Source organism: Pteropus alecto, unplaced genomic scaffold (assembly GCF_000325575.1).
Source record: "Pteropus alecto unplaced genomic scaffold, ASM32557v1 scaffold172, whole genome shotgun sequence".
Taxonomy (NCBI): Eukaryota; Metazoa; Chordata; class Mammalia; order Chiroptera; family Pteropodidae; genus Pteropus; species Pteropus alecto.
The window spans coordinates 145,645-160,663 of NW_006431924.1; the positions used below are offsets into that span (position 1 = coordinate 145,645).

The window sequence follows — 15,019 nt, forward strand, 5'->3', positions numbered from 1 at the left end:
TTATGATCTTTCTGCTTTGCCCTTGCAGAAATTGCAAAGCAACCCCCATTTTTAAGCTTGGACATTGCTTTATTTTTCTTCAAGGCACTCCCTTACCAATTGAATTGTTATATAGTTCTTTCATTGTGTGTTTATTGGTGTTATCTCCTTCTATTTGAATATAAGCAGCATGAGAGCATCAGTTTTGTTGTATTCACTGCTATATCTCCAGTGCTTAGAACATTGCCAGGCAGATAGTAGATGTTCAATATTTTTTTTTGTTAAATGAATCAATAAATCAGTATGTGCATATAATATTGAGTGACAAAGTAAGTAGATTGGAGGTCATAGTATTAGAAAATGTGATCAGAGAAGACTTCTCTAAATAATTCAGGAAATTTCTTCTAGGCTTTGCCTAGGAAAGAATTAGACACTGCAGAATAAAATGTACACAGATATCAGCTCCAAGCAGTAAGACACAGAAGCCTTATAACTTTCAGGTATGATGTATCTTCTTTAGTTGTACTCTGCTTTGAAAGATGTCATGACTCTGTAGCTCTGAAAAAATTTCATTACCAGTGGTCCATTAGATACACAGCTTGAGCTGGTTAAAAAAATCTCCTGCTTTTTTTTTTTCTGGGCAGATGATATTGATGGTATCTTGGTAGGCAGTCTGGTCTCAACGATCAAAGTTTTTTGTACAATTTGTATTGCATTGATTTCTTGGGTCAGTTAACCACCAAAGATTTATTGTAATTTAAGTTTACATCCTCAAGACTTTTCGTATATTTGCCATAGAAGAATGATGGAAATTCAAGGAGCAGTGGTATGTAGACCACTGTAGCAATCTGAGATTGGACACATTGGCCTTTACATGGGTTTTAGGCAGATCCACCTGATTATCAGTGTTAGTTTTCACATCTAGTCAAATTATTCAAAAATTTAAAAGTAAGCTGAGACCTAAATGGTTATTGTTTTTTAGTTTGGGAAAACGTTAATATTATAATTGTTTTTGTTGTTATTATTTAGCATCTGATTGCTGAAGACACCACAATATTCTTTCTATAGGGGAAAAGAGATCTTGGATCTTCTGCTGTATTCTTCTGGATAAATCTTAAAATCATTTTTTTCTTATATTGTCAAGGTAATTGTTAACCTATTGCTATCTTCTTTATTCAGTACTTAATCTTCCCCTCAATGAACTTCTCAGAAGAATTTGAACAAATTAATATTTCACTTTCCTTCATAAACTTTCTTCTTTTGGCTGCTAGAGAAAATGTACTAGTAATACCATTAATTTCATTAATACTGAAATTACCATCTTCACTACCTCTAGCACTTCCACTGGACTCCATCACTATCAATCTTCCCTTGTGAAATATACATAAAGGTTGTTCTTTGTCCTGTATTAACTCTTTTTGATTTTTTAAAATTATTAATATTTGTAACTACAATATACAGCTTCCTCTGTAATCTGATTTGACAGTGGAGGATTTATGTAGAATGTTATTTTTATGAACCTGCATTGAAAGTGCATACTCACTGGTGAAATTTCTTTCGTTAATATATACACAGGAGTGTTAGGTAGCTAGCCAGACATGAGCGTCAGGAGAACCAAAAAATAGAGGCCCAGCCTGGAGACCACCCAAAGAACACTCCATTGGTAGTTTGAGAATCCCTTCTGCATTCCAAGAGACAAAAGACAGGAGGGCCATAATCTATAGCTGGTTTAATTTGGCCACAGATGCCTGTGCAGAAGATACTACCCTAATCTGCCCACAACCTAATGCTCATTATACTGTCATTGTAATACCATATTTATGCTTGGAAGTTCATGAATCTAATTAGAACAGAATTCTGAGTAAGCGCATACGTACTAGGCAGTGTTATACAGCAGCCATGTGCCAATCAAAATGACTTCACCGCCAATAACCTAAGAATGACTTTGGAACCACTGATCACAGTTTAAATAATTCAGGTATTCCCACTTCTAGGTTGCTATAGCTCTCTTCGCTAAAACCATGTTCCTCCTTGGAGCGTGCTTTGTCTTTCTAAAATATACTTTCAATAAATCTTTTCTGTGATTCTTCACTGCATCAATGAGGAACCAAAGAAAAATGCTAATTACACTTCTGTGCCATTATCACGCCCCTGCCATTGGGGTGACACCTAAGTTCAAATCACTTCCAATGGTAACAAGAGGAAATGCTTATGGAAGGAAATTAAAAAAGGATATATATGACTTATATATAATTAGGCCATTGCTAGAATTATGTCTTCATTTACTGAGTCTTACATTTTATTTATTTTTAAACAACAAAAAAAATAGAGATAAAAATTTCAAATTCTAAGATATTGAGTAAATTAGAACTAATCATAAATTTGGTTTTGTTTTTTACTGCTCTTTGATCTCAATTCAAAACGATATAAAACATTCAGTTATTTTCTCTGCAGACCCACACTCCACTTTGCTTTCTCACTGATACGAAATAAGAAGTCAGAATCATTTAGGGTGATGACTTTGCAGAAAAAGAAGAAACATTGCATTTTTCATCGTTGCCATACTTGGAGCATAACTTTTTAACAAAGGTTTACACAGATCTTAGTGTCACTTATTTTAACACAAAATATAACACACAATTCATTAATTCCATTTTTTCTCCTTGAAAATAAATTAATTTTAAAGTAATATTAGAATCAAGGTTATTAAGAGCTATTTGACATAGGGTCTTCAAAACAGATTGGTACTGAGAGCATTTCAAATTAAACTTTTGTAAGTTATTATTTACTTAGAATTCTTAAGAGGAAATATGTTCATAAAGCAGTGAAATTTGTTTATTTGTGGCCTATGTATTTTTCATATAATAAAATTGAGGGGAAGGCACTTGCCCTTTAGCCAGCAAATTGAGGCAAAACCAGGATTGCAGCCCTATCCTCAGCACACCTCACTGCTTCTAGAGACAGGGGCCCCATGAAACAGGCTCAGGTGCCTGTGGCCGCTGACGAGCAATCATCCTTGGAGGCCACGGGATGGAGAAGCCCTTCTGCCCAAGTCCATACCTTAGGATGACAAACTCCCTGCCCACATAATTTTGGCCTCAATTTAAGAATGTGGAGTTCTTCCTGGGCCCTGATCTGCTTCCTGACTTGAGAATCTGGGGAAGGGGCTGGTCTAGGGAGGAGCTGCAGGGACATCACCTCTTTCTGCTACTTCCCCCCACTCCCCACCACCTCCCCAGAGGGCCTGGGGACTGCCCAGCTACCTCCATCCTCCTGCGGGCTCAGCCCACTGCTGATACTTCTGCAATCCAGAGAAACATGAAATAAAGCAATACGTGTTTGTGCCTCCCCCCTCCCCAAAAATAATTTATCACTGATTTCAGGAGAGTTGACTTTAGTACAGTGGAATTACAAATCAATTGCATAGATGTTTATTATTTTCTGTCATAAACTTGAAATACATATTCAATAATACAGAAACATTCTAAATCTAAATTACTCGAATTCATTTTACTTTAAGAATTTTAAATTTTGATGGGGAAGGTAATCTTAAAATTAACTTTAAAAAAGAATGATTTATCATCCCTGGATAAAAGACTTGGTGAATAAAGGCAGATATTAATTGGTAATGTGGGGCAGTACTGAGCACAATAACCATATCAGTGTAGATACTTATTAAATATTAAATAAACAACCAGCTTGATTGTTTTGCAGGTTCCAAGAAAAGAATCATGTTAATTAGTAGAAGCCACGGAGTCAGTGAGTTAAAACGCCCGTCTGATGATTTCGTGTTCTGAATGACTCTCTAGGAGTAAGTGAAATCAGTGAGCTGGTTTCTGACACAATGATGCCTTTCAGCCTTCACTTTCTGTATTCTAGCAAGGACTCGCAAGAGCAAACCTTCAGTTCCGCTTGTGAACTGGTGCTCTCTGGTGGTTGTGTGAGGCCTTAAAGAAAAGAGCCTGCCACTGTGATTGTGAGATGAACAAATCTATGCACAGAATGAAGTGCAAAGCTCCCCCATGCTGCTCTCTCTGTAGACATTTCCTTCCCTCAATGGAATACCTTCACCAAATTTTGCCTTCGTACTTAATCTTTAGCTAAACACTAGGAAAGTCTGTGGCTAACGTCTTTGGGTTTCCATTCTAGATTTGCTACAATTGCCAGAGATTTGGGATCTAGTTACCAAAATTTTAAATGATTTTATTTCAATATATAAAGTTAGTATTTCCAGAGTTATATTACTCTTTTTAGTTTTGGCAGAAGGGAATATTTTAGAGTGATACAAAAGTTCTAAACTAGATTTGGTAAAGGTCATATACATTTATATATTTGCTAAATTAATCCAATTATATACATAAAATAAGCGAATTTCATGGTATATAAATTAGACCTCACTGAAACTAAGAGAAACAAACAAACAAACAAACAAACAAACAAATAAATTTCTGCCCTGTCTCATAAATATTGGGTAGTCTCTTCAAATACCAAAAAGGTCATTGGAAAATATGGTTTCTTTCCTAAGTTCTTGAATTTTTTTTTAATATTTAGGATGTCTTTAGAATGCCAAATATTGCCAGTATTTTTTTCTTCAAATCATATAATTATATTATTAGCATAATTTATAATCAATGTTGTTTTAGGATCTGAAAATAATTTAACTGTTAGATAATTGGAAGTTATATTAAATATCAATATTTTAGGTAGTGTGATTGAAAATTTACGTATTTAGGCTAAAAAAAAGCAGCTATATATGATTTAACTCTTAAAGGGGTAAAACTTCCATTCTCCTGACTTTATGAGATTATCAGGAGAAATTTTTAAAAGAACAAATGTAATATTAAATACAATACGTGGTGGATAGTTGAGAAGTTATGTGTTATCTAGGTCATGAGAAAAAAAACATTTCCTCTGAGGTTTTCACCAAAGATGAAACCGTGAACCCTTGTAGGTACCCTGAATGGACAGCCTGAGGACAAATTAGTAGTTTGAGGACAAAGCTCTGATTAGCATCAGAATTATTATTTTCTCATTATATATCATAGTTAAAAAACCAAACGTACATATACATACATACACATTCACTCACACTGAAGATGCAAGAGGAAGAAAGATACATGACATTGAATCTTAAGTTGAAAAAAAGAAGTTCAATTCAAACATCTCAACTTAAATTTAAAGGTATGGAATTCAGGTTTTTTCCCAAGTATGTGGATTAGTATGGGTATGGATTTAGTATGGGTTAATATTAACATGAATATTAGTGTGGAAAGTAATTTCCAATATTCTGTTCTTTTCTGTTCTTGAACTGTTTCGTTGTTTTGTTTTGATGTTTTTTGGAGCTTTCTTCTCCTTGTCTCTATCTCCATCTTGTCTCTCTATCTTTCTGTTTCTGTCTCTGTCTTTCATTTATTAATGTGGGACTAACAGTTTTTTGCTTTTAAAGTAATATTTGTCTCATATAATTTCTTAATGATTTTCAGGAAACATAAAATACGGCATTTTTAATTCTTATTTTTTATTGGGTTTGTCAAAAACTTTAAAATGTTTTCCACCAGATTAAAAATTTGTTTTAGAAAATAGATATATTAACTCGAAAGATCACACAATATAGTGGCTCCTCTGTGCAAAATCTTTTCATATTCAGTTTGTAGATGTCATTCGGAAGCCCAAATGTGTTGTGGTACAGAAAAGGAACTCAGGAAGCTACAAATAATAAATTTGCAAATTCTAGCTTTATCTAAGTTGTATAAGCTAATAGTCATCCTTTACTAATTACACATTAGAAAAATAGATTAAAATGTTTTTGCAGGGGTTTTTGTGGGGCCTTTGTATGTATTCATTCCACTGGTCTTGCACATTCAAATTGTTTTAAAATCACTTGAAATAATTCCTTTCTTACAATTAAGCCATTAACTTAATCTTCAGTTAAGGTCTATTAATTCATATTCCATTTTATTGTTAAGGATCACTTTTTAAAATTTTGGCTTATTTTATAAATATGTATAAGTAAACATATTTTGCAATTATAATTATATGTAATACATATTATACAATTTAATTATCATTTTATAATAATGTAAAATATTTATATATTTTCAAAGTCAAACCTGTATAGCAAGGTACTTTAAGATATCTCCAACACCCGTAAATCCAGCTTCCATCCTATTCTTTTCACTCTATTCAACTAGTCCCTCTATTGATGGACAGTTATGATGTTTACCTTTTTTTATTACATTTCCATTAGAAATAGTATTGAAATGCCTTGCACATATGTCTTTTCATATTTTGCCAATATGTCACCAGGACAAATTTCCACAAGAGAGATAGCTAGTTGATAATGTAAATGCCTATATAATTTTGCTAGTTGTTTCTCAAATGTCCCTCCATAGGATTGTACCATTTTGTATATCTATCTTTTTAAGTGTTTTCTTGACTACCTCCTAACATGTTAAGATAATCATTTCTTTGATTTTTAAAAATAAATAAATAACTTTTTTCACATGTGTTGAATTCTTGGGACTATTGGTTATCATTACTAATGTATCAAAGCATTAAAAAATAATCTGGGAAATGCAGTGTATTCATTATTAATTGAATTTTGATAAAATTTATTTCTCTATATTTGTCAGTATTATGATAAGAAAAAAGCTATGTGCTATTTCACTGAAATATTGTTCTATATGGCTTATTATGCTTTTTCTTGACAGAGTTTTACAACTTCAAATGTACGATCTCTATTTCCACAGGTTTAAAGAGTATTTGGAATATAAATTTCAGTATTAAAATTTAGTTTATTGACTGAACAATAAGGATTACCACAGTTATGAGAAGTAATTTTTTACCAATTATTATAACGCATTTGCAAAAATTATCTTTGATGAGGACATAAACTATTACGTAAATCATAGATGTTCATATATTTAGTATAAACTAATTGCTTATAAATTCTATAAACCATCGTCCACCAATGCAAATCCTCATAATGAGGTTGAAAACATAACAACATGTGTACTTGAGACACTGAATGAGAGTATTTACTTTCTGTCTAATGGTATCAGTTTGTTGATTAATAACCATCGCTGAGTGCACGCTCTCATCTTCAACCTAACAGTGTTGATATATGAAAAGCAAAACAGTAGTCACTCTATAGGAGTTTACCAAAAATCAGAACTTGAAGCACTATTATTATATGGATTAGAAAGAATTTTAGGACTTTTTCAGATTAAAATAACACATAGCAGGAGTCATATTTAGTTTTGATTCATATCCTTAGTAAATGATACAGGTGAAATGACTTGTGAAAATTACATTAAAGCAAATGATTAATTAGAAAATATTTATTTATGTGAATATATATATGTATCTGTTAGTGTACATGCCCACATACCTGAGTGTGCTTGTGTGTTAGCATGTATGTGTGTGGGTGATTGTGTTGTGTGCATGTTTGGGGAGTCATTAGGTGTATGTATTAAAATTATTTTTTCCACTGGTCAATTATGTCAAATAGTAGCAATTTTTTAATATTCAATGTAATATATGTCATAGCTTCTGACCATCAGAGTATTATCATTATTAAATAAAATAAATGTGTATTTTTCTATTTCCTTTGGTTTTATGCTTTTGATTACCTAATATTTAAAAATTTAAAGCTGATATTACATACAGTTCTATTATTACAACTGCCATCACTTCTTAAGAACATACTTTTCTAAGCTAATTCATATAATTAATCTTTCAGATTGTTCTGTGATGTTGCACTGGTATAAAATCTTTTTGGGAGTATCTGGAATAGTAAATGCTATTTTGGTTTTGACTTTGCTCTCCCTGACTCTGTTGGGTAAGTTAAAATTTCTTTAATGATAAATATATGAAAAATATTCACTCCCTTCTTCTGACTCTTTTTTGTAGTTATTCGCACTTCCTTACATTAACAAAGGTTTACTAGGGAGCTGCTACATATAGATAGGTGCAGTGCACTTCCTGATAATGTACTTAACATGCAGACAAATCAGATACGTATCTTGTCCTCAGGCACATTCAGTCTGATAAGAGGGAGAATGTATATGTGTGTGTGTTTGAGATTCTATGTATATTTGGAAACCATATTTTTTGATATGTCAGACACTTGTGAATAGATAAAATTCCGTAATTTTTCTTAAGCATTTTTATACATTTTATCGAGGTTGTATTTAGTTTAGTATTGGTTTTGTCTAACAAATACTTACTGAGCAACTACTATATTCTAAACATTACTACAAATATCTAGTTAAAAAAAAAAAGAATCTCATATTCTAGTAGAAGAAACAGATTTTAAATAAATAATTTTGGTAGAATGGCCTAAACACAGTATCATCTGTTTTAGCAAAATATCAAGAAAACATAGAATAAGCATATATACTCCCTAAAGTAGGAACTTTGCTTTACTTACTACTGTATCATCAGTTTTTAGGACAGAATAGAGCCTCAACAAATATATGTTCTATAAATAAATTAATTGTGTAATATTTGAAATTATTTTTCATTAGATATGATAATAAAAAAGAAACTTTCTAGTTATCCCTTCAGTTATTTCTTGTTTCAATCATCAGAATCAATCTAAAGAATTTGTCTTTGAGATATTTCACAGAGAAGACATTTACTCAGGCTTATAATCCTGTTTTCAAGTTTCTCAGGGAGTGTTGCTAAAATGCCAAAAAGGTAATAATTCAAATATCACCCAGCATGATGATATTGGAAATCTGAAAATGAACAGTGACACAAAAGGAAATCTAACTAATAAAGATGCAGACCACTGTATTTCAAGAGCTACCGATCTTACAGGTATCTCTCAAAGCTTTGGCCTATACTTATTTTATTCTTTTGGATCCTCTAAGTTTGAAAATCTCATTGAACATGTATGCTATGAATTAAATCAACAAGCAAAGATTTGATATAAATTAACTTTTCACTCTAAACCTGATTCATATATTCTTTAAATTTTTTTGCAATGGGAAGAGAGCTGTAAAACAGAACATAAAAAATATGTTCTTCTCTGCAAAAATTTAAAATCAAATTGAGACATACAAATATGAAAACTTAATTGTGATAAGGCAGTATGTAAATATTTTTTATTTTTTACTTATCCTTTTGAAATACAAAATAGATCAAAGTAATTATATCTAAGAAATTATCCATTATGATTTTAAGCTTAGAAGTTCCAATCATAAAGAATTTAGGAAAACTACCTCTTCTACTTTTGATTTATTTTTAGTTTAATTTAACATTTAACTCTTTGAATTTTTGACATTGATTTTATAGTATGATATATGATGAAGGTGCAGATTAATTTACTTTATAATTATTTATCAAAGAGTTTTTCTCTAATCCCTTAGTTTGTATTTTAATCTTTATCACATATAAAAATATCATCTATATATGGTTTACTATAATTATCTCTCTGTTTTACATGTACAAGTCCCAAAGTCCCAAATCAATTAAAATACTGTAATTTTACCACATATTTTACATTCTAATTCCTCATTTTGTTGGATATCATAACACAAACTTTTCAGTTAAGAAAGCTTTGATAGGTAAAAATGAAATCATAACCACCATTAAATATTCATTAGTCTAAATGCTGTACATCAAATTACAAGATAGTGATTTCCTATTACTTTTTTCTTCTTGTTTAATTAAGGTAATATTCACAAACATAAAGCTAACCATTTAAAATTAAACAGTTCAGTGGTGTTAGAGCATTAAATGTGCAACCACCATATCAGTCTAGTTTCAAAACATTTTCATCACTCAAAAAAGAAATTACATACGTAATAACTAATTATCCTTTTTGCTCCCCTGTCCCCACCAGCTCCTAGAAGTTACTAATCTGCTTTCTGTTGCTATGGATTTACCTGAATACTCATATAATGAAATCATAATATTTGACCTTTTGTGTCTTGCTTCTTTTACTTAGCTTAATAACATTTGGAAGTTCAAACATGTTGTACGATGTATCAACACTTTATTTTTTTTTATTATTGAATAACATTTCATTACATGCATAAACCACAATTTGTTTAAGGTGGCAATACTAACCAAAATGGTTTACAGATTCAAAGAAATTCCTATCAAAATTTTATTTGTTGTTCAGAAATGGATGAGGTGATCCTAAAATTCATATGGAATTACAAAGGATCTTGAATAGTAAAAACAATTTTTTTCAATCATAGTGAACATTCAATATTATTTTATATTAGTTTCAGGTATAGCAAAAACAATCTTGAAAATAGAAAACCAAATTTGGAAGACTGACATTTTCCAATATCAAAACTTACTACAAATCTACAGTAATCAAAACAGTGTTGTACAGGCCTTAAAATAGACATATAGATCAATGGAATAGAACTGAGAGTCCAGTGTTAAGCCCATACACTTATAGTTGAATGGTTTTCGATAAGGGTTCCAAACCATTCAATGTGGAAAGAACAGTCTTTTCTACAAATGAGACTCGACCAACTGGATAGCCATATGCAGGGAATGAATTTGGATACATAGCTAATACAATATAAGAAAACCTATTCAAAATGGATCAAAAACCTTAATATAATAGCTAAATTTTAAAAAATTTACGAGAAAAATATATGTAAATCTTTATAACCTTTGATTAGACAATGATTTCAGATATGATATCAAAAGCATAGGTGACAAAAGAAAAAAATAGATTAAATGAATTTCACAGAAAGTAAAGACATTTGTTCATCGAAGGGCATTATCAAAGAATTGAAAAGGCAAAACAGCAAATTATATGTCAAATTATATATCAAATAGATACCTAGTATCCAGAATATATAAAGAACTCTTGTAACTAACTCCAAGACTAACAAAAAACCCAAACAACTTAATTAAAAAATGGGCAAAAGACAAAAAAAATTTCTCCAAAGAAACTATACAAAAATTCAATAAGCACACAAGAAGTTGCTTAACACGATTAGTCATTAAGGAAATGGGAAATCAAAACCACAATGGGAAACCACTTCACACCCACTAGAGTAGCTATAGTCAAACAAAAATAATAAGTATCGGTAAGGACCTGAAAAATTGTTCATATGTTGCTGGTAGAAATATAAAATGGTGCCGCACTATGGGAAACAATTTGACAGTTCCTCAAAAACTTAAACATAAAATTATCGTATGATCGAATCTTAAGTATATACCCAAAAGAATAAAAACAAATGCCACACAAAAATTCATATATGAATGTTTATAGCAGAAATATTCATAATAGCCAAAGCAGGCCAAATGTCCATCAGTTGATAAATGGATAAGCAAAATGTTCTACCTCCATGCAACGGAATATTATATAACTATAAGAAAGAATGAGATACAGGTACGTGCTTATATTGGATGAACCTTGAAAACTTTATGCTAAATAAAAAAGCCAGACACAAAAAGCTACATATTATATGATCCCATTTATATGAAATGTCCATCATAGTCAAGTTTATAAAGACAGAAAACAGATTAGTGATTGCCAAGGCTAGAAGTGGGGGAAATGGGTAGTGGCTGCTTAATGTTTATGAGGTTTCATTTTTGAGTGATAAAAATATTTTGGAATTAGTCAGATTTGCACAACACTGTGGCTGCACTAAAACCTACGATATTTTAAATGATTAAATAGCAAATTTTATGTTACACGAATTTTATCTCAATTAAAAAAAGATTGTATTGGCCACAAGTTTGAATAGTTATATTGGCCTGCACTTAGATTTTTATATATACTTCACTTTTCTCCCATTATTATGACAAAAGTCTCAGATATTTTTAATTTGAGAATAACTCAATTTAACTTTAAGAAAATCAAAAGATTTTATGAACTCGCAATTATGAAGGGATTTAAAAAATTAATATCAATATTTTTAATATTCAAAAGGCAATATTAAAAGATTTACAGATATAAAACAGGGATAGAGATTCTAAAACTTTATATGAATGAATTCTAAGCAAAAAGCATAGATCTTTCATTTATTCTTTCAAATAGCATTAATATAATATATATCTTCATAGGTTAATGTTATTATAGTAAATATATTAGATGATGTAATGAAAAATCTCTTATGTATAAGTTTTGCTTTATCTTACTAAATTAATTTCCTTAAGTTCCAAGAATTATCATTTATGTTTTAAACACCTTGTGAGTCTGAACACTTTGTTATGAGTAATTTTATTATAGCTCCACTTTTATTCATGTAACACATAAATATTCTGTCAAGTTTTAGAGATATATAAGTAATTTAATTTTTCTTTGTTATCCCCTTTTCACTATAGGATTGTGCCCATCAGAATGGCTCAAATATCAAGAAAAGTGTTATTGGTTCTCTAATGAGTTAAAAAGTTGGAGTGACAGTTATGGGTATTGTTTAGGGAGAAAATCTCATCTACTAATTGTTCAGGACCAACTGGAAATGGTAAGTGGTTTAGTATCATGTTATGACATTAGCCTCTATAAAGCTTTCTTCAAACTTCTTCCCACCCTTCTATTAAGTTATCATTTACCTTGATTATTGTTTTGAGGTCCTCTTAAATTTTGAGCTCGAGCCAGTGCCTCACCTGACTCACGCTAGTCCTGGTCTGAAGACTTGTATTCAATTTGCAAGGGGTGTATGTGTATGTGTATGTAATATATTATATAATGTGTGAGAAAATTGGATATGAATTAATTAGTATAAGAATCTTCATGCAGTGCTAGTTGTCTAATAAAATTCTAAAATCTTACTTAATATGTTTGAATTATTAAAATGTTATGTTCATTTAGCTACTCGTTACCCACATTTTAGGCTTTTATACAGAAGAATCTAAAACAATCAAACTATGTGTGGATTGGGCTTAACTTTACCTCCCAGAAGAAGACATGGACCTGGGTGGATAGTTCTCCATTAGATTCAAAGATGTGAGTCTTTACTAAAAGGCAATCTGACTTATTGTCTGTTGTGAAACTTATCTTCATAAAGCATCTCTAAGTCCACCAAAAGCCACTCTCAATTAGTTCTTGGCAGTGGAGAATTTGAAGGATGAAAAATAAGTTAATGTTTATTAGAATAAAGATAGATATTTTAGTATGGCTTTCAAAGCAAATGAACTTGAAAACAATAATGGTTTCACATTTATTGTTTAAAAACTATTCATAATTTATATGGAAAGTTGGGCCGAACCATTGTAGTCTTTTGTTTTCAAAGCTTTCAATGTTCGGCCATTTTCAGTAATTGAAAAACTGTGTGTAATTTTTTGTATTGTATGATTATCAAAGGATTATCATTAAAAGATAAATGAGAAATGAAATACAAGACAGAACAAAATAATCCAAAATTCTCTCAGCAATTACATGAGGTGATTGAGGATTTAATATTTTTCATCAATGTTTTTGTGTGCTTATATTAATTTTATAATAAAATGTTTAATTATAAATACAAATAGTAAAACCAGTAAATTCAAATTGTATCCCTATGTTGGTAGGCAGAATAAGGGTTTCAAAGATGTCTATATCTTCGTCCTCAAACCCTGTAACTCTGTTAACGTGTAAGGCAAAAAAAGACTTCAAGGGTGTTATTAAATTAATAATCTTGAGATGGTATACTCATGCTGGATTATCCAGATGGGCCCAATGTAATCCTGAGTTTTTACAGGAGAAGAAAGTAGGGGCAGAGTCAGAGAAGATGTAAAGACAAACACAGAGGTCCAAGTCTTATAACCACAGCCAAGGAGTATAGACAGTCTCTAGAAGCTGCAAAAGGCAATTAATAGATTTTCTCATTGTGTCTGCAAAAGGCAGGCCTGCAGACATTTGATTTTACTCTCATGCAACCAGTCAAACTATAAAATAATTAATTTGTGTTGTTTTAAGCCACAAAATTTGTGGTAATTCATTACAATAGAGATAAGAAATTAATACACTATGGTAATCAATTAATGATACTGTTGTTATTTTTCCTTCATCCTTATATTATCATTAAATATTACTTATTTTCCACCTCACTGCAAATTAATCAATCTAAGGAAGTCAACTGAAGCCATTGTCTGCAATGGACGATAAAATTACGGGTGTGTATCATCTGAGGATAGAGTTCTATCACTGCACATTACCTGATAGACTACTTAGGAAGGTGCCAACTTAGGTTTTTCGTCATGCCAAATCCACTCAACACTATCTATAAGACTGAGTTTTAACTTTAGACCATGCCTAGGGATTTTTGTTCAAAATATGTTCAATACAGAATTCCAACATCAACTTGGACACAGTGTATTTTCCAATATGAAAATCCAGTACTTATTTGCCCCTTATTAATTTGGAAGTTTTGATGATCACGTGCATCTTGTTCATGACTCTTTCTTAAACTTTTTCTTCAACTTAAATAAATTCCTAATAGAATAAATCACTAACACTATAGTATTTTGTAGATAACTTTGTTATTGTATTTATTAGATTGCCTTATGGATAAATAATATAATAAATATACAATTTATTTAAAGCTTTCATGGATCAGTTTGTATACTGAGTGCTTTACAAATATTAATTCATTTAACCTCATAACAAATATAATTATCACCATTGTACGAGTTGATATGAGAAGCCAAGAAATGTTGTGAGCTGTCCATGTAACTTAATCTTATTTTTTAATCTAAGAGACCACATGGAACAATGCAAAGAATACTAGAACAGGAATGTGGGCACACATTTATTCTTAGCTCTGTCATTTGCAAATAGACTGAGAATTCTGCCACTCACAGACAGTAATACTAAGTTACAGAGACCCTATAATAATGTTTAGCTAGTAAAGATATTTGAAAATATCTTGAAACTTTGAATTACCTTTTAATTGAGCGTGTTAGCTGCAAATACAAATGGATATCTTCAGCAAAAAATGATTAATAATGTATTTATTCTCCCTTCCGAAGATTCTTCATAAAAGGACCAGCTACAGAAAACAGCTGTGCTGCCATCAAGGAAAACAAAATTTACTCTGAAACCTGCGGCAGTGTTTTCAAATGGGTTTGTCAATATTAG

At 31.1% G+C, this 15,019-nt stretch overlaps 1 protein-coding gene across 2 annotated transcripts; it reads left to right on the forward strand.

Annotated features, from left to right (window-relative positions):
* Positions 1-5,075: 5,075 nt before the first annotated feature.
* On the forward strand, positions 5,076-15,019 carry KLRF1 (killer cell lectin like receptor F1). 2 transcript variants are annotated; one of them, XM_006906831.1, is made up of 6 exons: positions 5,076-5,160; positions 7,721-7,819; positions 8,647-8,802; positions 12,286-12,425; positions 12,795-12,907; positions 14,911-15,019. In XM_006906831.1, exons 1-6 carry the CDS (start codon positions 5,076-5,078, stop codon positions 15,017-15,019), a joined length of 702 nt encoding a protein of 233 aa, XP_006906893.1. The 2 variants fall into 2 exon arrangements, with proteins under 2 accessions (XP_006906893.1, XP_015440992.1); XM_015585506.1 differs by lacking the exon at positions 8,647-8,802.

Excerpts from the sequence above, each read along its gene's own strand:
- KLRF1 (XM_006906831.1), top strand. The coding sequence starts at position 5,076 with ATGCAAGAGGAAGAAAGATACATGACATTGAATCTTAAGTTGAAAAAA. Across the intron at positions 7,820-8,646 it reads GCTCTCCCTGACTCTGTTGG|TTTCTCAGGGAGTGTTGCTA; the intron begins GTAAGTTAAAAT and ends CCTGTTTTCAAG. Across the intron at positions 12,426-12,794 it reads TTCAGGACCAACTGGAAATG|GCTTTTATACAGAAGAATCT; the intron begins GTAAGTGGTTTA and ends CCCACATTTTAG.